Source organism: Jaculus jaculus, chromosome 1 (assembly GCF_020740685.1).
Source record: "Jaculus jaculus isolate mJacJac1 chromosome 1, mJacJac1.mat.Y.cur, whole genome shotgun sequence".
Taxonomy (NCBI): domain Eukaryota; kingdom Metazoa; phylum Chordata; class Mammalia; order Rodentia; family Dipodidae; genus Jaculus; species Jaculus jaculus.
In genome coordinates this window covers 191,134,241-191,158,852 of record NC_059102.1, presented here as the reverse complement: position 1 = coordinate 191,158,852, position 24,612 = coordinate 191,134,241, and the positions used below count along the sequence as shown (strand labels likewise).

At 40.4% G+C, this 24,612-nt stretch overlaps 1 protein-coding gene across 2 annotated transcripts in view; it reads right to left on the bottom strand.

The window, feature by feature from the left end:
- Positions 1-24,612, bottom strand: part of Galntl6 (polypeptide N-acetylgalactosaminyltransferase like 6) — a 1,388,055-nt gene that overhangs the window by 29,054 nt on the left and 1,334,389 nt on the right. For both annotated transcript variants that reach the window (XM_004657138.2, XM_045142386.1), the window contains exon 11: positions 6,425-6,541. In XM_004657138.2, coding sequence (XP_004657195.1) covers positions 6,425-6,541 — 117 coding nt within the window. The remainder of the gene's footprint in view (positions 1-6,424; positions 6,542-24,612) is intronic.

The following is a 24,612-nucleotide window of genomic DNA, read 5'->3' as shown; positions in this document are numbered from 1 at the left end:
CTCTGTGCCTGGTTTGGGGCAAGGAGTCTTGTTGATCATTTTTCTCTTTTGGTTTTTATATAGTCAGAGACCCAGAGATGAAAGGGATTATAACTCTTACTAGCACATACACCATCACATGGTTGGTGAATCCAGGCCAGTGAAGCTTAAATAGCCTACTTTTCAACACCTAAAGTGTCCAGACTTCTTTTTTTCCAAGTGTATATTTGTGTGGTGTGCATGTATGTATATGTTTGTCTGTGTGTACATGTATGTGTGTGTGTGTGAGAGTGGGTGTAAGTACATTGTGTATGTGTGTTTGTAGGTTTGGGTACACATATGTGGGTATGTGTGCATGTGCATGGATGTGATTTCCAGTGGTCAATGTTGGGCATCTTCCTCAGTCACTTTCCACCTTTCTTTCTGAGACAGGGTGTCCTGGTAAACCTGGAGCTCAGTGATTCAGTTAGACCAGCTAACTAGTGAATGAGCGAGCCCCAGGAATGGCCCATCTCAGCCTCCCCAGTGCTGGAAACTATGTGTGGCAAGCACTTTTCACACTAAGCCAGCGCCCCAGCCCTCCCAGGCTTCTTTTACACTATCTTCTTCTATATTTTATTAAATGGATCAGCTAAGACCAAAACATGCCCAAGTGACGGCAAGTCTCTCTCACAGACCACCTTCATCTGCTGTCATCTTTATCTCTCAGGCACCCTTAGGTGACTTGCGTTTTCTATTTCCAGGTTTTTTATTATAGTGTAATATTAATTCTAACATTTTATACTGATTGCTAGAATGCAATTTTCATAGCATTTTGTTGGTTATTATTGTTACTATTACCTAGTGATCACCGTCCTGGGTCCCAAGTGATGCATCTGCCCATTACTCCAATTGCTTTGTTCTACTGCACCTACCATTAACTAATTTTCTTTCCCTCCTATGTCTTTGAAATGCTTTCTATTGCATGTATCTCACCTAATGGTCATGTCAAACCAATCAGGCATGAAGTCTTTTATTCATTAGGCACATTTTCCTGTGTGTGATCTTGTCAAAGCAGAAACAAACAGACATTATGAAGCCATTTTCATTGTTTGCTTTGGGTAATGTTCCTGTGAAATTCATAGCCTGCTTCCTACTCTTGGGCTGTTCTTACTGACAGTATCTAGATTTTCTTCAGGTTTCCTGGACAAAAGCTCCTGATTTTTTTCAAACTCGAATAATCAGTTTTAAAGTAAATTGATGTCAATTTCTCCCCTTTCTTCTTCTGAGTAGTACTTTTAGATATAAATTTTGAGCCATAACCCATTTCTTTGCTTTCATATTCATATGGTGTATGTAGCATTGCCTGGGTTTGTATTGTATTATGTGAACAAACTCCCTGGATTTAGTATTGCAAGTACATTTATCTTAAACGGGCAACCTGATGAGACAATTGAAAATGGTATATACTTTTTTTAATCTCTGCAGGTCGTTGTCTTTTATTTCACTGTTATGCAGTTCGCAGAAATCTGAGAGACAATACATTTGTCTCTGTCCTCACTGGATAGAATGCTATGTTCTGATAGTGAGATTGTCCCCAAAGAAAATCATCTGTTTCTGCCACTGAATGCTTGGACTCCTGACCTCTGCATGTATCCTCTCCAGGTTCTGGAGAGGGAACATGGGTCTGCTTCCTCAGCAGGGCAAAAGGCCTACCGCCACCCTTCCTCCCCGCATGCGATCAGAGTCTGGTGCAAAGAAACAGCCTTCCAAAGTAGGCCAAGGAGAGCTCGCCTCCCCTTTCTCTCCTCTCCTCCACTCTTGCCACACTCATCATGGAGCTGGGGGCTTTCCTTGTCAGACCTTGCGGTCTTGTTTGGATCCATTTTTATTTTTCTTTCTTGGTCCTAAAGGAAACAGAGCCAGCACACAATGCTACCGTGTTATCAAACAACTAAATAGATCACCCTGGAAGAATGAATCACAAATCTGTTTCCTTCACAGAAGCCAGATTAGTCATGAACAGTGTTCTGCAGCAAACAGCTTTTCTCATAGGTGATCCAATGGACTCCTTTTTGTTTCCCATGTAACATTTTTGTTTATTAATTTTGTCAATTTCTTATTTTCTGGAAAAATATTCTTTCAGTTTTTACCACCTCTTTCATATGAAGGCTTTTGAATTAAAAAGAATACCCGTAATTTTTATAGCTTGAGATATACTTTTTATCCAGGAATTTAAATCTAAATAAAAAGAATGAATTTTAACACTTATAAATCTTTGTTAGCGGATGGAATAAAGCTTATAACTAATTAATGGTAAATAAAGTAACTAGTAATGTTTGAACTACTAAGTCAGTATATGGTGATATATCTTTTAAGCCAGATTCATTTTTCACCTTCTTTCAGCCTTTAATCTCCCGGCAGTCCCATTTTTAGGCCCTCCAGAGACTAGAAATCTGTTTCAAGAGCTATATTAACTGCTGTTTTAGGTCTGCCTGTGTAGTTTTCTGCTTGTCTAGTGCTGCCCTCTGGTGACCAGATTTTGAATTACATGCTGTAGATCTGCAGTTTAGCCTAAGGGGATGAGCCAATAATTTTTTAAAGACTACGCAAAACAGGTAGTTCTGTTTAAAACATTTGTAGTTACAAAAAAAAAAAAATTCAGACAGAAGAAAAATGTATCCTAGAATGTTTATTGATAGAAATATTAAGCCTGGGGCTGAAAAGATGGCTTAGAGGTTAAGGCACTTACCTGCAAAGCCTAATGACCTGGGTTTGGTTCCCCAGTACTCACCTAAAGCCAGATGCACAAAGTGACATATGCATCTGGAGTTAATTTGCAGTGGCTAGAGGCTCTAATCCTCCAATTCTCTTTCTTTTTTTAAAATATTTTTTGTTTATTTTTATTCATTTATTTGAGAGTGACAGAGAGAGATGGAGGCAGAGAAAGAGAGAGGGGGTGGGGCTCCAGCCACTGCAAACTAACTCCAGACGTGTGCGCCCCCTTGTGCATCTGGCTAACGTAGGTCTTGGGGAATCGAGCCTTGAACAGGGGTCCTTAGGCTTCACAGGCAAGCACTTAACCGCTAAGCCATCTTTCCAGCCCCATTTCTCTTTCTCGTAATAAATAAATAAATAAATAAAAATATTAAAAGAAATATTAAGCCTAACTCAGGCATTCAAGCATATGCCATTTTTACCACCTGTCTGATTCACAGAGACAAAGCCTTTCCTTATAACCCTCTCTTTTTTCCTTTAGAGATTTCCTTTCCCACAGTAGAGGCCAGTCTTGCTGATAACCTGTTTCATGTTCCCTTGCTCCCAAGCACAAGTCAGAACTATTTTCTGGAGGTAACAGCAGACAAGGTCCCTATTTTGCCTGGCAACATCCTGTTGTTGCTTATATAAAGAGATTAAGGAAGAAAGTACGTTTTTCCTAAGGGTGGGACTTATCAGTAAATCTTGGAGCCATAGGACATTCCTTAAAGCAGTTACCATCTAGCAGTTGTCCACATTGCAAGACATATTGGTGACTATGCTGGGAATGGACCAGTGGAGTCCTAGTCACAGCTGTCTTGAACCTGAGAAAGAGTCCTAACTTGGTAGAACATAAACTGTGTGTGTGTGTGTGTGTGTGTGTGTGTGTGTGTGTGTGTGTGTGCTCGCGCGCGTGCGCATGTGCATGGTGGCAGGAGGGAAAGTCCAGTGATTACATTGACTTCATTTGCACATTGCTGTTATGTCACAGGTATAATTTGTACTGTACAACCCTGTCTAGGAAGTGAGTATTGTTATCCCTATTTACCAATGGAGGAACTGAGGTCTACAGAGATAGAAGAGTTTCACAAGGCTACATGGTTTAATCTCAAATGGTTTAAGCTCAAATTTGTCTGAGAGGCCCATGATTCTTCTAAAACACCATGAGACTGTGAGGTAACATTGGAAAGGAGCGCTGGGTGAGTAGTTAGGGGAGAGGTGGTGCTAGCTGATGAGTAAATTCTGGGCTGTCTTTTGGCCTTGCTCTAGTGCCGCTTTTGTAATCCAGGATGGAGGTGGGGCATGAGGGGCAGCGAGGCATCTCCATGCTGTTGCTGCTTTCTAGCTCCTGCTGCTCTGAGGGCAATCCAGGGTTCAGGTGGGGCAAGAGGGGCAGCGAGGCACAGGGAGAGAAGGAGCAACATACTGTATCTCCTGGGCCAAAACACCTCCTTAGCCACCTAGGCTGGGCCCTGTAGTTACCCAATTGATCATTTTGTCAAGATTCTTTTGTTGTTGTTTTGGGACACTGCCTCACTGTAATCCATAGCTGGCCTGGAACTTGCTATGTGACCATGCTGGCTTCGAACTCAGTGCAGACCTCCTGCCTCTGCCTCCTTAATGCTAGGAATACTGGCATGTGACAGCACACTCAGATTTTTTTTTCTTTTTTTTTCTTTTGCCTAGATTCTTTCTCCTGGAATGAGTGCATAGAGATGAGGAGTCTCTTCACTGCAGGAGAGTGACCTCACTGGGCTGATTCTTGGTCTAATATACCTGACAGACACATGAGGAATTTCATAATAGTAGTACACTTAGGACTACTGGGAATTGGTTGCTTAATTTTATATCTTAATGCTTTGGTTTTCTTAATGTGTGTGTGTGTGTGTGTGTGTGTGTGTGTGTGTGTAGAGATGGCTTAGCAGTTAAGGTACTTGCTTGCAAAGCCAAAGAACCCTGGTTCAATTTCCCAGGACCCACATAAGCCAGATGCACAAGCTGTTGCATGCATCTGGAGTTCATTTACAGTGGCTAGAGGCCTTGGTATGTCCATTCTCTTTCTATCTGCCCCTTTATCTCTTTTGAAAACAAAAATAAAAATAAAATATATCTTAAGAAATGATATATATTATGGATAATTCTGGGAAACTGAAAGCACTGGCAAGGCATACTGCCCTGACTGTGGGTATAACCTTCTGCATAGGGAAGGAGGGCATAGTCTATGCGGCAGGTTTTAACTTCATTTCTAGATTATATTGCTTTTCAAGCTTGGCACCAGCTATTGACCTGTATTAAATCTATGTGATGTGTTCCAGACTTTGTAGCTGAAATATTTCCTGATTGAAATTAAAACACTGAAAGGGGACTGCGATGTTTTGAATGTAAAAGGTTCTTCATAGCCTCAAGGGTTTGTAAATAAGCCTTGTATTGTACTTCATCCGCACCTGGTGGAGCCTTGCTGGAGGATGTGTGTCACTGGTGGCAGACCTTGGGATTTTGTAATCCAGAGACCTCTCCCCACCCCCAATGCTAACTGGCTTACTCTTGCTGTTTGCTTTTAGCTGATGTGACAAGATGTGAACCCTGATGTCTGCTCTGCTCTGCTTTCCCTACTGTGGTTAAATTTCCCCTCAAAACTATAAGCCAAAATAAACCCTTTCCTTCCACAAGCTGCTTCTGGTAGGGTATTTTGTCCCAACAACAAGAAAGTAACTTTTACAGGAACAGACACAATTCTTCCAACCACTATCTTTCCCTATCACATGTGATACAGTAGGAAAACCCCTTAGAAAGAACTTCAAGTGTCACATTGGGTCAGAAATCACACTTTCCTTAAACTGAGTTGCATTGAAATGTTGAAGTACTGCTGTCTCAGTTCTCCTTCATGCATATGATTAAAAACTACTATGATAACAAGAGGCTCATGTTGTCTCTTCCTCCTCTCCTTTCCTCATTCCTCCTCTTCTCCCTTCCTCCCATTTTTCTTCTCCTCCTCTTCCTTGTTCTTTTGGAGCAGGGTCTCATTCTAGCCCAGGATGACCTGGAACTCACTCTGAAGCCCAGGCTGGCCTTAAACTCATAGCAATCCTCTTATCTCAGCATCTTGAGTGCTGGAATTAAAGGTGTGCACCATCACATCTGGCCATATATTCTTAATCCATAGTCAGATGGGAAAATTAAGATTAGATGAGGGGTCAAACACAGAGCAATAGCATAGTTCATAAAAACTGTGACATTTTGTTGGATGAATCCCTTGGCCCTCTGTAGGCTGTTTGTGTATTGAAAACTATCATTGTGGAAAAGACAATGAGATAAGGTCACATTTGAACAATTCTACTATCCTTTTGTCTTAGAAAAATAGTCTCTAAAGTTGGAATACCAAGTAATGAGTTGCATTGAGGCCTTTCACAATACTTTGTTGTTACTGGTTTCCCTCCTTTACCCTCTCCCCTCCTTTTGCTGGGCTCCCTCCCCCACAGAATGACCCCCTTGTGCTTTCTTTCTATATGTTGAAGCATGCATTTTTGCATGGTCACGATTTATGATCACAACTGCTCTGAGAAGAAACAGAAGCAGAGGAGGAAGGTGACTCACTTAACTATAGAGCTCCTTGGGGACAGACCACAACCTTGCTTCACACCCATATGTACCATCCCTTCATGCAGGCCTCAGCCCCTGGCCACCCTCCACTCCCATTATTTCTGCTAACCTGCTCATGAGACCATGTTCTTTCAGAACCGTCCTTGATACAGATGTCCAGCCTCAGTTCGGTACCTGTGGCACCATGCTTGCTGTCCACACACAGATTTGCTGCCACATTTCGAATCTGTGGGAAGAAGGGAGAACACTGAGCATGGGGCTCTTTCTGTTCTATGGCTGGCTCCTGACAATGCTGGTGTGGATAAAAGTATTGCCCAGACTTAAAAAAAAAAAATTAATGTTCATTTATTTTGTGCGCGTGCACGTGTGTGTGTGTGTGTACTATGTATATGGCGTGAGATGTGTGGTGTGTGATAAGTGATATATGAATGTGTGCATAGAAGTGTGTCCCTTGCACATCTCAGAAGATAATTTGGGGTGCCCTTTTCTTTTTCTAAATATTTTTAAATTATTTATTTATTTATTTGAGAGAGAGAGAGAGAGAGAGAGAGAGAGAGAGAGGAAGGGAGGGATGGGTATAGAAAGAATGGGTGCGTCAGGGCCTCCAGATGCTGTAAATGAACTCCAGACACATATACCACCTTGTGATCTGGCTTATGTAGGTCCTGGGGAATTGAACCTAGGTCCTTTGGCTTTGCAGGCAAGCCTTAACTGCTAAGCCATCTCCCCAGCCCTTGGGTGCCCTTTTCTGTCTCTCAACTGTGAATTTCCTGGAGATGGGATCTTTTCCTCAACTGGGAGCTGTTGTCAGTCAGTGAGGCTTGTGATTCTCCACCCTGACTTCCCTCATAGGCTGGGGTTGCAGATACATGTGACCAAACCCACTTTTGACTTTTTTTGTCTTTTGCAAGTGTGTGTGTAAAATGTGGCATGCTAATGTGTGGTGTATGCATGTGTGGGCACTCATGTGCTTGGGTTTGTGGTGGGGTACACAGCTTGTGGTGGCTGGAGTAGAACGTCAGGTGAACCACTACATTGCTTTTCTGACTGTTCTTATTTAAGCCAGCCAGAGTCTCTTACTGATTAAGAAGCATTTTTGTTATTGAGCTCTAGTGAGTTTTTGGTCTCTGTTTCCCCATGGTACTGGGCTTACAGATGTATGTGGCCACAACCAGCTATTCATATGGGTTCTAGGGATCAAACTCCTGTGGTCTCTCAGGATCTCATGCTTATTTACACAGGAAGTGTTCTTAACTCCTGATCCACCTCTACAGCCCAAGAATTTATTATCTTACCACTTCAAGCACCTTCTACCATTACCAATCCAGAAGAAGTGAGAAAGAATTTGAAACACTTGTTGCAGGTGAAGTGTGTGATGGAGAAGAGTGGTCACTTAGCCCAACATGGGTCTTGGCCAGATGGGCATGGTGTCCTTATGGCTGCCATGGTCTTGGGCTACAACTGTTGTCATTGTTTAGCATTCTTTGGAATTGTGTTATCCTAGAGAATTAGGAAAATAGGAAAGGCAGAACAACTGTTGAAATGCTTTACTGTCAGGGAATTCTCTACATGAAACCTAACCTTTGGAATGTTGCAGAGTGTAATAGTCTTTGTTTCCAATTGTTACATTAGTACTGAAGAGCTGGGGCGAGTGGGAATAAGTTATGATAAATATCAAGAGCCGAGACAGCAACAGAAGCAGGGTTGGATATTGCTTACAGTTTTTCTAGGCATGTGTGCCAGGTCAGCTCTGTTACCTCAGTCCTTTGTATGACTCAATGTCCTGGAGATTATATGTATAATTTATTATAGCTAAATATAATTTATTATATATTTATATATAGAAGCACACAAATAAGTAGGTTTCATTATGTGTTTTTTCCAAACAAAATTAGTTTTGTTTTTTCCTCCTTCTCTTCTTCTCCTCCCTCCTCTCTGTGTCCTCTCCCACCAAAATAACTACCCTTGTTCTTAGTAGCACGGGAGATCAGTGAGACACCGAATTACTTGACTGATTATCAGTACACTCCTAACTCATGCCCGTTTTTTAAAGGGGTTTTAAAATATTTATTTACTTATTTGACACAGAGGGAGAGAGAGAGAATGGGTGTGCCAGGGCCTCCAGCCACTGCAAACGAACTCCAGGCGTGTGTACCCCCTTGTGCATCTGGCTAACGTGAGTACTGGGGAATTGAACCTGAGTCCTTTGGCTTTACAGGCAAATGCCTTAACCATTAAGCCATCCCTCCAGCCTTTAAAAAAAAAAACTGTTTTTTTTTTTTTTAACCTTCTGGAGAGAAGATAAAAACATGTACCAGGAAGTTGCTTTCCTTTGGGATTTTAAGGGAAAAAAAAGTAAATAAGATAGGAAAAGGAAAGAAGAAAGAAAGAAAGGAAGGAAGAAAACCCCTTCTGTGGGCTGGAGAGACGGCACAGAAGTTAAAGGCACTTTCTTGTACAGCCTACCAGCCTGGTTTAATTCTCCATATGCACAAAGTGGTACATGAATCTGGGGTTCATTTTCAGTGGCAAGAGGCCCTAGTGTGCCCTCTGCTCACAAGTAAATAAATAATAATATTAAAAACAAATACCTTTTGTAAAACCTGTATCTTGATGTGTGCTGGTACTTCTTCAATGAGATAGAAATGCATAGGAGGTCAAAGTTTGATTTTACAGTCACTGTCCTGGGCACTGGATGACGGGCTTGTCCCACTACGGCAGCTAGCATGCTGTTGTGGTCTCGAGCCTGGCACACTGTAAAGCTCCTGTTTCCTCTCTTCATCTCAGTCCAGTGTACTGCCAACCTGAAGACTACCTGAGAGCACTCGGGTTAGGTCTGACTTTCATTTCTGAGCCATATAATCTACAGATACACCCTTGTTAGAAAATTAGGTATCAGTTCATATGACAAAGTTGTTTCATGGACCAGGTATTCCCTCTGCTACAGACTGGAGCTCTGAACCACATCTGGCAGAGCTGTGTGTAAAGCAGTAGACACTTAGCCACAGCGCAGAGGTGGTCCTTTGTGGCTAGCATTTGAGATCACCCCTTGGAGGGACTGTGCTCCTGGAACAGGAAGGAGAAAAGAAAATGCCCAAGCTGGGAACATGAGTGGCAACTCTGCCAGCTCTGCTCATGGACATACACCAAGTGTCTTTTACGTTTTCAAATGTTATGAGCTCGAAGGGCTCTGGCAGAGACGGAAGGTACTGTTTTCTCTGAATTTTCTAAATTCTCACTCAAACGGCATCTGTGTGGACAATGGGGTAAGCTGCTTTGGAAGCCAAATTTCAAGTTTCAACAGCGTAATTGCCTACATCTGTGTAAATTCCAGCATAAAGTTATGCCAGAAAGGAAATGCTGAGAGTTCAATACAGGACAAGGTAGGCAGCTGGAGACAAGCTTTATACCCGGCCACTCTCATGATTCACTTCTTTCCCCCTCATGTTTGTATTACCATCTCTTCAGCATATATTCAGAGCCTTGCCTTGCCTTTTTTTTTTTTTAAATGTATATTCTCATTCCAGCCCAGACTAACCTGGAACTCACCATGTAACTTAAGTTAGCCTTCACTGTGTGTGATCCTCCTACCTCAGCCTCCTCCTAGAATTGCGCTCATCTCTCTTCTTTTCCTTGCAAGCACAGCTCCATCAACATCAACAGGTAAATAAAATTCCAATAGATTTTATCCTACAACTTGCTTATTCACTTGGCGAAGTTAAATTTACTTGACCGTTTTCAAAAATGTACATAGGAATACTTCTAAAGGATTTCTAATTTTTCTACAAGGCCTCTGTACCATGGCTGAAGCTGAGATAATTCACATATTTACACACTTCAAATCTAGGACACAAACTATTGAATAAACCAGTGGTACAAGAGGTCATTTTCAGGCTATATTCCTTTGCCACCCAGCTTCAGGGCTTGATGTAATTAACATTTTGCAAATCCCAAGGGAGGCTGAACAGGATTAGAAAGTGTGGTGGTGCAAGGGTGGGAAGGAGAAAAGCAGGGAGAAGGCAATCATGTGTGACAGGATTGTAGAGACAAACACCTTTAGGGATAGGATTAGGAAAAGGTCTGGCAAACAGAAGGAGCTTTTATTTCACATGCAAGAAGAGTTGGGCTCAAGTTTAATGTGGTTTATTCCTCACTCAGGAGACTTTTACACAAAGAGGTATAAGAAGGGGCTATGGGGGCTGGAGAGGTGGCTTAGAGGTTAAGGCACTTGATGGCAAAGCCAAAGGAGCCAGGTTCAATTCCCTAGTACCCACATAAAGCCAGATGCACAAGGAGACACATGCGGCTGGAGTTTGTTTGCAGAGGCTAGAACCCCTGATGTGCCCATACTCTCTCTCTCCCCCTCTCTGTTAAATAAATAAATAAAATATTTTAAAAATTTTAGAGAGAGAGAATGATTTGGCATACTAGGGCCTCAGCTACTGGAATCAAACACCATATGCTTGCACCACCTAGTGGGCATGTGTGACCTTGTGCTTAAAGAAGGGGCTAGAGATATAGCTCAGTTGATAGAGTTCTTACCTAGTATGAAGGAAGCTCTGGGCTCCTTAAACTCATACTAGATAAATGGTATGGTGGCACAAGTCTGAAATCTCAGTATTCAGGAGGTGAAGGCAAGAGGATCAGAAGTCTAAGGTCATCCTCCATTACAAAACAAATCCAAAAAATAAAAATAAAGTATAGAAAAGGCAGAATGTGCTATGGATGTCAAAGTGATCAGTGGATATGGGATAGTTTTTTTTTTGTGGTAAAATGATAGGTCATAGAGTTAAATATAAGTTAAAGATGTTTGGCTCAACGAATGAAAATCTTATGTTCATTCCTCCTGTTAGCTTTGGGGCCTTCTAAGTGAAGTAGTAGGTTTCTTGCTCATTCAACAAATATTTATCAAATATCTTCTATGTCTAGGCACTGTGTTGGAAGACACTGGGCACACAGAGAAAAACAACGGAATCATTCTCCAGGGTGCATCATTTCGTCTACCCACTGTGTTATCACAGGCATGGGAGAGAGCCTTGACCTTCCCAGTGTTTGTAGCCACTTACTTTAAATATGACGAAAGAAAACAAGCCACTAATTGATGGAGATTTGTGATTTTTGAAGATATGAGTGTAGGATGGAGAGAGACCTGAACAGACACATAGTAGGTCTGGATTCCATTCACAACATGCAAATGAGTTTCCCTACAACCACATCTGTGTGTTCCTCTGTAAAGCTCAGCTTCTCCAGTTATGACAAGTCCACATTCAATGTGTGGCTTTGCAGGGAAGGCCCCCTGGGAAGTATGGATGAAAACTCAAAAACTAAGAGAAGGAGCTGGGAAGATAGCTCAGCAGGTGCTTGCAAAGCCTTTTGGCCCAGGGGTTCAATTCCAAAGCCAGATGGGTGTTCATTTGCAGCAGTAGCAGCAATTGACTCTTGCTCACATGCCCTGTCTCTTTCTGTCTGTCCCCCACACAAATAATTTTTTAAAATTCTTTTGTTTATTTTTATTTACTTATTTGAGAGTGACAGAGAGAGAGAGAGAGAGAGAGAGAGACTGAGAGAATGAGAATGGGTGCATCAGGGCCTCCAGCCACTGCAAAAGAACTCCAGACACATGCACCCCCTTGTGCATATGGTTTACGTGGGTACTGGGAAATTGATCTTCAAACCGGGATCCTTAGGCTTCACAGGCAAGCACTTAACTGCTAAGCCATCTCTCCAGCCCCACAAATAAATATTTTTTACAAAAAGACTAAGAGAAAATGGCCTATGCTTTCCAGTAGGCCACATTCCTACTGAGGAGACATAACTCTGAAGCCATCTTCTTAAGAGCTAAAGGGTAACTGAGGACACACGCAGAAATAATCAAGTCTGAGGGACACATCTTGGAGTGTGCAGTAGAACTGATAACAAGGGAAGGGGCTCTGGAAGAGAAGTGGAGGTAAATCTGGAGGGTAACAAAAGATACCATAGTCTTAGGATACGAAATGAGCACCAAAAGGTTTGAAAATGTAAGGATTTTCTTTTTCCTGTGTGGGCTGGATTGAACCCAGGGCCACACCTATGCTCCATCATGGAGGTATACTCACAGTTTTTTTTTTCTTTTTATGGTGACATTATATACAAATTTATACTTAGCCAGCTGGAGGCACTTAATTTTTTTTTTAATTTATTTGCAAGGAGAGAGAGAGAGAGAGAAGAGATACAGACAGAGAGAATTAGTGTACCAGGGCCTTTAGCCACTACAGAAGAACTCCAGGTACATGTGCCAGTTTGTGCATCTGGTTTATGTGGGCACTGGAGAATCGAACCAGGGTCATTAGGCTTTGCAGACAAGCACCTTAACCACCAAGTCATCTCTCTTGCCCGTGGAAGCACTTTGATTATTTAATTTTATTGGTAATATCCAAAGCATCATCATCAGGAGCCAGCTGAACACATGGCTTCTCTGCTCCATCAGGCCTTATCTTCACTGCATTATAGCCTGTTTGAGCCAATGCTGCTGGTCTCCACAGTGATGACAAGTGTGATGTCTGTTGGTTTCATTGCTGGCTCAGTGATGTGGGCACAGTGGTCAAAACTGTTTATTCTGGAGGTGCTCATTTTAGAACCCTGCATCGGAACTATTGTGTCTTGACCTGATAGAGAGTGGGTGATGTGTAGATCTTTTCCTGGTGGCCATGAATACCTTCCAGTGTTACCTGCTTGCCTTCAAAGTCTTTGCTTTATTAGTATTTATTTATTTGCCTGTGTGAGTATGTGCTTGCACACATGTGTATGAGCATGCCATAGTCTCTTACTGTTGCAGATGAAGGCCTACCCAATTTCACATGCATAATTGGGAAGAGAAACCCATGCTAGTAGACTTTGACGGCACATGTCTAACTGCTGAGCCATCTTCTCAGCACCCATAGCCTTTGTTTTTCACTTGGAAGGGGAAGGAGCTTCCTTCCTTGCCTTTGGAGCCTTGTTGGTGAATACTGCAAAGCATGTTAAGCAATGACAAATAATATGATAGAGCTCAATGAATATTTGCCAAGCAAGGATAACCATGTAAGAGAGGGTAGTTGTAAGGATTGAACTGATATGTGCAAGATGCTTAAGCATGTGTCTGGTATATTACAAGTGATCAGAAGATGTCGGCTACCATTTGTTTTCATAGCAGAACCACTAACACTAGGAAATGAGGCCAGTATACTCTGAGCACTTTGAATACACAGAGTCTACAACTAAGCTTTGGCCCATCACCCCAGACCCATTCTTCAATGTATGTCATCAGTTAATCTTGGTAATGTCACTCTCATGTCCCTAAGACCTCTGGCAACTCCATGTCACATGTGTCTATCTCTTTTCTCCCAATAAACTGGGGACCCTAGCTGTTAGTCCTAATGACTGAATGTACCACTTTTCCTTTCCAGTATGGTTTTGTAGGCATTTGGCATCTTCGGTAGACTTTAGAAAGAAATCTAGCATCATCATGTTTTTCCTTGTATAATTCATTCTATGTAATTCTTTAAATTAATTAATTAATTAATTTGAGAGCAACAGATACAGACAGCAAGACAGATAGAGGGAGAGAGAGAATGGGTGCGCTAGGGCTTCCAGCCTCCGCAAACGAACTCCAGACGCGTGTGCTCCCTTGTGCATCTGGCTAACGTGGGACCTGGGGAAGCGAGCCTTGAACCGGGGTCCTTAGGCTTCACAGGCAAGCGCTTAACCGCTAAGCCATCTCTCCAGCCCTCATTCTATGTATTTTATAGTGTTAATTGTGTTTAGGTCTTTGTTGCATTCAGAGTTAAATTTCATATGTGCTACAAGGTTAAGTTATTTCAAATTCAAGCTTTTCTATGTGGATTTATTAGCTTACTAGGACCACAAACAGGATGAATTAAGCAACATAAATTGATAGCCTTACGGTTCTGGATGTTTGGAGTCCAGGATCAAGGTGCTGACATAATTGGTTCCTTCTAAAGGCTGTGAGGGAGAATAAGTTCCATGGATGTCTCTGAGCTTCTGATGCCTTGTGCCAATCTTTGGCATTTCTTGGCTTATAGACATACATGCTCATTTTTGCTTTTATGTTCATGAAATATTTTCCTTGTGTTTGTGTTGGTATCTAAATTTCTCCTTTAACTAAGAATGTTAGTCATCCTGGATTAGTGTCCTCCCCTATTCCATATGACTTTATTTTAATTATATCTCGAACAATACTCTGGACAAATGAGGTCATATCTTAAGATACTAATGATGAGGACTTAAAACATGAATTTTTGACCATGAATATTAAGCTAATTGAACAAAAGTCACTTGGTTATTTATATGGGAGCTTATTTCTTGGTAATCTACTCTATTTCATTGCTCTATATGTCAGTTCTTATGCTGGAATGACAATTGCTCCCCAACTTTATTCTTTTTTATCCCTTTTTATTGCCAGCTTCCAGATTTACAGAAAATAAACCATCATAATTCCCCTCTCCCCCATTTTCTCATTTACAGATCTACACTCCATCATATCTCTGCCCTCTCTCCATTAGTCTCTGTTTTATTTTGATGTCATCATCCTTTCCTCTTATGATGAGGGTCTTGTGAAAATAGTGCTAGGTACTGTGAGGTCATGGATATCAAGGCCCATTTCTATCTGGTAAATTTCACTGTAAGCAGCAGTACCCTTCCTTTGGCTCTTACATTCTTTCCACCACCTTTTCCACAATGGACCCTGAACCTTGAAAGGTGTGATAGAGATGTTTTAGTGTTGAACATTTCTCCGTCTTGTCTTCTCAGCACTATGGTGACTTTTGCATCATCCCAGTAGTCACTGCCACCTGAAAAGAGAAGTTTCTCTAACCAAAAGTGAGAGCAGCATTAATATATGGGTATGAATATTAAGTAAAGTGTTTACAGGGCCACTTGGTGACCAAAACATATGCATTTAGCCAGAAAAGAGCAGGTATCACACTACTAATGCTCATGACCTCCCCACCATAGAATTTGATAAGGTTTTCAGTACCAGGTATGTATTCTCTCCCATAAATTGGGTCTCTAGTCCAATTAGAGAGCAGTTGGTTTCCCCCATAACAGACATGCCACTGTTACATCTGTTGTCTCCTTTTGCCCAGATGGCCTAACTTGAGGCTTGCAGTGTCCACTGCTTTCACCACTGATGGCTGCTGTCTCCCATAGGGCTGCATGCAGTGCAGCTTCTTCCAGCTTTCTGTCAGCTTGTCTACAGGGAAGAGGTTTTCAGCTCAGCCACGGTTTGATTTCTCGGTGACCTTGCAGCCTAGGCATGTGGAGTCTTCAGCAATAGGATCTTATCATCTATTCCTGGTGGGAAACCAAGAGCCATGGCAATGGACTATAAAATTTGGGGGCATCAAGAACCTCTCTGGCCAACAACAAACTGGAAGATATCCCATCCCTGGCACTGAAATTTTTCTAATCTATGGCTTCTAGGTGTGCCACTATCCAAAGAGGTAGTTATCATGTGACTTATTCACAATATCATGGATTTTGATTACCCCTCCCCCCACATTCCTTTTACTCAATCTCTTCCCCTGACCTCGCTTAGACTGTTCTACCCACCATAATCTGTCCATCTACTTACATATATACTGTAACATCCCCGTAAGTCCACCCCTCTCTTATAGCCCTTTTCTAGCCTACTAGCCTCTGCTACTGATTTTGTTTTGTTTTGTTTTCATTCTCTGGAGGTAGGGTCTCACTATAGCCCAGGCTAACCTGGAACTCACTATGTAGTCCCAGGGTGGCTTCAAACTCATTGTGATACTCCTACCTCTGCCTCCTGATTGCTGGGATTAAAGGTGTGCACCGCCATGCCTGCCTGCTATAGATTTTTATTCCAACTCACACACTGGTCTGAACAATTGTGCTAGGATCCACATATGAGAGATAACATGTGACATTTGGCTTTTTGGCCCTGGGTTACCTCACTTAGTATAATCCTTTCCATATCCATCCATTTCCCTGCAAATTTTATAATTTCATTTTTCTTTACCACTGAATAGAACTCTATTGTATAAATGTACCACATCTTTATTATCCACTCATCTGTTGAAGGATACCTAGGCTGGTTCCATTTCCTTGCTTTGTGAATAGAGCAGCAACAAATACTGTTGTGCAAGTATCTCTAAGGTAGTAATAAGAGTACTTAGGATACATGCCTAGGAATGCTATAGCTGGGTCATATGGTAAATCTATTTTTAAATGTCTCAGGAATCTCTACATTGATTTCCACAATGGCTGTGCCAAGTTACATTTCCACCAATGGTGTACAAGGGTTCCCATTTTTCCACATTCTTGCCAATATTTATTGCCATTTGTTTTCTTGATGATAGCCATTCTGACAGGAGTGAGATGGAATCTCAAAGCAGTTTCAATTTACATTTCCCTGATGGCTAAGGATGTAGAACACCTTTTTAGATGTTTATATGCCATCTGTATTTCTTTTTTTGAGAATTATCTAGTTAGTTCCGTAGTCCATTTTTAAGTGGGTTGTTTGACTTCTTATTGTTTAGTTTTTTTTTTTTTTTAAAGGGGAATTTCGAGGTCGTGTCTTGTTCTAGCCCAGGCTGACTTGGAAACACTACAAAGTCTCAGGCTGGCCTCGAGCTCATGGTGAGCCATCTACTTCTGCCTTCTGAGTGCTGGGATTAAAGGTGTGTGCCCCTACTCCCGGCCTGTTTAGTGTTCTGAGTTCTTTGTATACTCTGGATATTAACCCTTTGCCAGATGTGTAGCTGTCAAAGATTTTCTCCAATTCTGCAGGTTGTCTCTTTGCTCTATTCACAGTGTCCTTTGATGTACAAAAGCTTTGTAATTTCATGAGATACCAGTGGTTGTTTGATTAATGGTTTTATTTCCTGAGCAACTGGGGTTACATTCAGACAGTCATTGCCTATGCCAATATGTTGAAGGGTTTCCCCTACGTTTTCCTCTAGCAGTTTCAGAGTTTCAGGTCTGTTACCAAGATCTCTGATCTACTTGGGTTTGATTCTTGAGCACAGAGACAGACAAAGATCTATTTTCATCCTTCTACATACAGATATCTAGTTTCCCAGCCCTGCCCTTTTTTTCTTCTTTTCTTTTTTTTGGGGGGGGGGGAGGGTCTCACTCTAGTGCAGGCTGACCTAGAATTCACTATGTAGTCTCACGATGGCCTTGACTCATGCTGATCCTCCTACCTCTGGTTCCCCAATGCTGGGATTAAACATGTGTGCCACCATGCCTAGCTCATGAAGAGGCTGTTTTTTCACCATTTTATTTTTTTGGCATTTTTGTCAAAAGTCAGATGGCTGTAACTGCCTGGATTATCATCTAGGCCTTCTTTACTGCTCCATCAATCTATGTGTCTGTCTCTGTGCCAGTACCATGCTGTTTTTGTTACTATGGCTCTGTAATATAGCTTAAAATTAGGTATGGTGATACCACCAGCCTTATTTTTGTTGCTCGAAATTGTTTTGTTTATTTGAGGTTTTTGTGCTTCCAAATGAATTTTAGGATTTTGTTTTCTATTTCTGTGAAGAATGTCATTGGCATTTTTATGGGGGTCGCATGAAAGTGTGATTTGCTTTTGGTAAGATGGACATTTTCACAATATTAATTCTTCTAATCCAAGAAAATGGGATTGTGTCCTAGTGTCTTCTGCAATTTTTTGCTTGAATGTTTTAAAGTTTTCATTGTAGAGATCCTTTACTTCCTTGGTCAGATTTATTCCAAGGAATTATGTATATATATTTTGTGAGGCAAGTGTGAATGGGATTGATTCCCTGATTTCACCCTCCACATGTTTGTTGTTATATATATAGTATATAGAAAAGCTACTGATTTCCGTCTATTTATTTTGTATCCTGTTACACTACTAAAATTTTTCATCAGCTCTAACAGTTTGCTGGTACAGTCTTTTAGGGTCCTTTATGTATGGAATCATATCATTTGCAAACAATGATAACTTGATCTCTTTCTTTCCAGTTGTATCCCTTTTATGAGTGTCTTTTGTCTTATTGCTATAGCTAAGACTTCCAGTACTATATTAAATAAAAGTGGGGACAAGGGCATGCTTGTCTTATTCCTGAATTTAGTGGAAAGGATTCTAATTTTCCCCCATTTAGTATTATGGTGGCTGTAGGTTTGTCATAAATAGGCTTTATTATGTTGAAATAGGTTGCATTTGTTCACAGTTTCTGTTGGACTTTTACCATGAAGGAATGTTGGATTTTTTGTTAAATGCCTTTTCTGCTTCTATTGAGGTAATCATCTGACTTTTGTCCTTCAGCCTATTTATGTGCTGTATTACATCTGTTGATTTGCATATGTTGAACCATCCTTGCATCTCTGGGATGAAGCCTACTTGGTCAGGGTGAATGATATTTCTGATATATTATTGTATTTCATTTGCCCATATTTTGTTGAGAATTTTTGCATCTATGTTCATGAGGGAGATTGGTCTGTAATTGTCTTTTTTTTTTTTTTTGTTCTGTCTTTGTCTGGCTTTGGTACCAGGGTGATGATGGCTTTGTAGAAGGAGTTTGCTAGAATTCCTCCCTTTTCTGTTTTATGAAAAAGTTTGTGAAGCAGTGGTGTTAGTTGTTCCATGAAAGTCTGGTAAAGTTCACCAGTGAGTCCATCTGGACCTGTTCTTTTTATGGTTGGGAGAGTTTCTATAATTGTTTGGATCTCTGTACTTGTTGTAGGTCTATTTAAATGGTTTATCTCCTCTTGATTTAATTTAGGTAGGTCATATAAATCAAGGAAATCAACCATTGCTTTCAGATTTTCAAACTTAGTGGCATATATATTCTTAAAGTATGTACTTATGATTTGCTGAATTTCTTTGGTATCTGTTGTAATGGTGCCTTTTTCATCTCTAATTTTATTAATTTTTGTCTCTTCTTTCTTTCTTCTGATCAGATTTGCTAAGGGTTTATCAATCTTGTTTATCCTTTCATAGAACCAACTCTTTGTTTCATTGATTCTTTGGATTTTAAAAATTTCTATATCATTAATTTCTGCCCTAATCTTTACTATTTCTTTCCATATACTGATTTTTGGTTCGTATTTTTCTTCTTTTTTCAAGGCCTTAAGGAGAAGCATTAAGTTGCTTACTTGTGAACTCTCTAATTTCTTAATATAGGCACTTAGAGCTATAAATTTCCCTCTTAGGACTGCCTTCATTGTGTCCCAAAGGTTTTGGTGTGTTGTATTCTCATCATCATTTGAGTCTATGAATTTATTGATTTACTTTTTGATTTTTTTCAATGATCCATTCATCATTTAATAGTGTACTGTTTAGTCTGCATGAATTTGTGTATATTTTGTAGTTTTTCTTGTTGCTGATTTGTATTTTAATCCCACTGTGGTCAGATAGAGTGCAAGGGATTATTTCAATTTTCCTGTATTAGTTAAGATATGTTTTGCCTTCTCATATATGTTCTATTTTAGAGAATGTTCTATGTGCTGCTGAGAAAAATCTATATTCTGCAGCATTTGGATGGAATGTTTTGTAGATATCTGTTAGGTACATTTGTTCCATGACATTAATTAATCTGATGACACTCTGTTTATTTTTTGCTGAGGTGACCTGTCAATTGATGAGAGTGGGGTATTAATGTCACCCACTACCTTTGTGTTCGGTGTTTTCTGTGACCTTAAGTCTAATAGTGTTTGTTTGATGAAATTGGGAGCTCCCATGTTAGATCCATATACATTTTGGATTGTAATGTCCTCCTGTTGGAATGTTTCTTTAATCAGAATAAAATGACCTTTTTTATCTTTCCTCCCAATGTTGGTTTGAAGTCTATCCTATGAGATATTAGGATAGCAACCCCTGCTTGTTTCCTAGGCCCATTTGCTTGAAATACTGTTTTCCATCCTTTCACCCTAAGACAGTGTCTATCTTTTATTGAGAGATGAGATGAGCTGCCTGGAGGCAATAAATGGAAAGATCCTGCCTCCTGCCTTTTAATCCAGTCTACAAACCTGTGTCTTTTGGTTGGGGCATTGAGGCCATTGATATTAAGAGTTATTATTGAAAGGTATATATTCTCTCCATTCTTTCTGTTTTTGTAGTGTTCCTGTTTTCCCTTTGCTCACATGTTTTAACTGTTATTTGAGTATGGTTTAATTTTTCCTACTTCCTTCTGTGTGCATTTTGCTATCTCTTCAGTGTGAAGGATCCCTCAAGTATTTTCTGTTCATCTGGATTAGTTTTCATAAATTCCTTTAGACTGTTTTTGTTGTGAAATGTCCTTATTTCTCCTTTAATTTGGACAGATAGCTTCATAGGACAAAGCAATCTTGGCTGATGTCTTTGGTTGTTGTCTTTCAGAATGTAGTAGAATACATCATTCTAAGCCCTTCTGGCCTCTAAAGTTTGTGTTGAGTAAACTGTTATTATTTTGATGGGCTTGCTTTTGTAGGTGACTTGCTTTTTCTCTCTAACTGCTTTCAATATATTTTCTTTGGTTGAGTGTTTAGTAACATGTAGAGGAGAGGTTCTTTCCAGGTTTTGTCTGTTTGATGTTCGAAAAGCCTCTTGTATCTTCACTGGCATTTCATTCCCAATTTGGGGAAAGTTTTCTTCTATAATTTGGTTGAATATGCCTACTATGCCTTGGGAGTGAAATTCCTCTCCTTCTATATCCTGAATTATCATGTTTGATCATTTCATACTATCCCAAATATTTTGAAATTCTCATTCATACTTTCCTATTAGCTTGTCTTTCTCTTTGTTGGACTGCATTATGTCTGCCACCTGGTCTTCTAGTTTACATATTTTGTTCTCTCCTTCATTCTACTGGTGAGACTTTCTGCAGAATTTTTTTTTGTTTTGCTTTTTGATTTTTCGAGGTAGGGTCTCACTTCAGGCTGACTATGTAGTCTCAGGGTGGCCTCGAACTCTTGGTGATCCTCCTACCTCTGCCTCATGAGTGCAGGGATTAAAGGCATGCGCCACCATGCCCAGCTTTGCAGAGTTTTTTATTTGGCTGTGTATTGCAGTGGTAGTATTTCTGCCTGGCTTTTCTTTAGTATTTCTATTTCCTTACTCATGACTTGCAATGATCTCTTTATTTCACTAAGCTTATTTCCTTGCTCTTTTTCATGAATTTGTTTTCTTCTTTAATTCCTTTGTTTTCCTCTTTGATTCCTTTGGTTTCTTTGAGTATAGACAAAATCTTTTTTTTTTTTTTTTTAATTCTTTGCCAGGCATTTCATCCAAAGCAGTCTCATTGGGGGTCATTTCTATTGGATTTATAATTTTGGTGGGATTGTATTATCTTGATTCTTTCTGTTTCTTGTACTATACTATAATGTAGTGACTTTTCGACCTGAGTTGATTTGATGCTTGAATTTTCTGCTTATCTGCAGATTTTTTAGATGTGGAGGTCCAGCTTTATATACCTCCAGGATATGAGTTTGAGGTGCTAAGTGCAGCTTTTGTACTCCAATCCAACCACAGAAGTAATCCTAGGTGTTGAGTTTGCTTGCTATTCAAGTACTCTAGTGGGCTGGGTGGCAAAATTTACTGGCAAATTCTAAACTTCAACTGGGCAATATACACATTCAGTAAAAACTAGTGCAGAACATGGAAGCGTGGGGATTGAAACAAACAGATAACCCTATAAACCCCAAATCCCTAAGGGTGTGTGTTGCTGTATTCTCTTAATCCTGTCAACCAGGGGATTGAGATTTCCATTATGAAATGGGTTCCAGTTTAGCCTGGATCTGGATCAGACCCTGCCCCCAATAATGACAGAAGCAAAAGACAAAAGCCCTATAAATCTTAAAGATCAAAGCAACAATAGTCAACCCCCAAATACAGCCTAATTGACAATGATAAAGCCAACAATGAATATGTAACCCATAACCTGCCCTGACATGGAAAGAGAGATTAACACTTCCAGTGCAGGCCTATGTACCTGACTTTTTGTCTGTTGGCCTCATTGCCTTTTGGGGTGGTTTCCAATCTCACCAATGCTGAGTGCTCACCTCAATCCTTCCATGTTGAGTTGTGGAGCTGAAGCTCTGATCAGCTGTGCTGTATACCGTGCCACTGGGGGGCTGAATGTGTTCTCTGGAGGTTTGCAGTTCTGATGGTTGGGGGATGGGAGAGGGCAGAAAGCCTAGAGTTGTACTGGAACTGCTCAGCTGGTCCCACCTGTATTCCTTTTAGCAGCTCCTTAACTGATCTCCACTGTCTCCCCTTCAGGATTCTTGACTGCAAGGAGGCTGATGAGGTTGGAAAATCCCCTTGTTTGGTGACTGCTCCTGTAGCTCTGTGCTGGATAGAAGCCACAAGGCCTTTGTGAGATTCTGGCCATTTTCTTTTTTTCTGGTGGATCTTGGTCTCTCCTGCTTCTCTGCTGTGGCTAATAAAAACCTATATACCTTCACTTTTTGGAAGAAGAGTGTATTTTGCCGTGCTTTGCTTAAATCCCTCAGTAGGCTAGTTTGGCATGACGCCTATTCCATCATTTTAACTTAAGTCCTCATCTTTATTCTTTTTTAAAGGTTATTTTCATTATTTATGCTGCTTGAGATTCCATATGACTATTAGGATAGGGTTCTCTATTTTATTTTTTGAAAAAAATTCCTTTAGAAGCATGACAGGGATTGCATTAAAACACTTTGGTTATTATTGCTACTTAACAACATTAAGTCTCCCAATCCATAAATATAGAATGTATTTACATTTATTTCAACAATGTTTTATAGGTTTTAGTGTACAAGTCCTTCACCTTATTGGCTAAATTTGTCCCTACTTGTATTTATTTTCAGGGAGACATGTTATATAGTAGCTAGGATCACAAATTCTAAAGTTAGACTATCCAGGTTTAAACTTGGACTTCACCATTTTAAAATCTGTGAGCTTACACAAATTACTGAACTTCTGGCCTCAGTTTTCTTCTGAAAAATGAAGATCATAACAAAATTCTTCCTGGAGTGTTTCCTAGGAATTAGCTACCTTGTCCTTCAAGTTTCTTCATGCCATTGGGATGTATCTATGGCAGAAGCACCATATCAGTGAGGTCTGAAAGTCAGCTGTGGTGTGAGAGTGATTGAAGAATTCTTATAATCTATCTATCTATCTATCTTACTTACTTACTTTCTTTCTTTCTTTCTTTTTTTTTTTTTGAGGTAGGGTTTCACTCTAGTCCAGGCTGACCTGGAATTCACTATGTTGTCCCAGGGTGGACTTGAACTCACAGTGATCATCCTACCTCTGCCTCCCGAGTACTGGGATTAAAGGTGTGTGCCACCATGCCTGGCTTTCTTCTAAATTTTTAATTCCTAGCCTTGCTCACATTCTCTGAAAGTTATAAGTGGTTATTATCTTTATGAAGTTACCATTTCTGTTCTTTCTAGCCTCTTTTATGCATCTAGTAGTTGATACATTTTAAAACATTGAACTTCCCTTGTTCAAATTGCTGGTACAATTTCTGCCTCCTATGTAACCACATGTGAGTAATCAAACTATATGATATCACTCAAGTGAGGGATAGGAAGCAGGATGAGAAGACTGAAGATGGAACTCTGGGACAGGCCTACATTTGGAAGTGGGCAATGAGAGTAGGTAGGAAAATGAAAGGGAAAGTAAGAAAGGCAAGGAGAAGCAATTGAAGAAGAAGGTAGAAGTGTCAATGGTGCCAAATATGGACATTGCTGGATATGACAGTTAGGAAGACACAAGTGAAATTCCTGAGGACTGGCTCTGTCATGTGGTGAATGGAGCAGGCAAATGACTGAATGGAGCGAAGAACACTGAGAGGTGAAATTTATAGTCAACCAACAGTAGATTCTCTTTCAAGAGGCTCAGTGATGACAGGAAAGATACATGCAAGGCAAAAGCAGAGTGGAAAGTAAAACAAGGTCTTGGCAATACAGAGCCTCAAGGTCAGAATTCTAGCTAAGCCCTGACATAATTCACTTGAGACTCAGACAAATGATGAAGTGCTTTAGAAAATAAAAACAGCATATAAATAAAAAACAGCAAAAAATGCTCTCCTTTACTAGACTTTTCTTTGCTCAAGGTTTGTCTCATGACCATCATACCATTCTGGCTCACACAGATCCCTTCTGTCTCTAATTGCTCCATTCTCATGGAATTCAATGACTGTTGGAACAGGCCAACTAGTGCCTTTCCTTGAAGTTACACCCACAGAGATTTTCTTCCCATCTTGTACATACTTTCCTCTCCTAAAATTTCCATAAACACAATGGCTTTGGCATCTCTCTCTTGCCCTAGGAATTACTAGAACCATTCAGTTCAGAAGG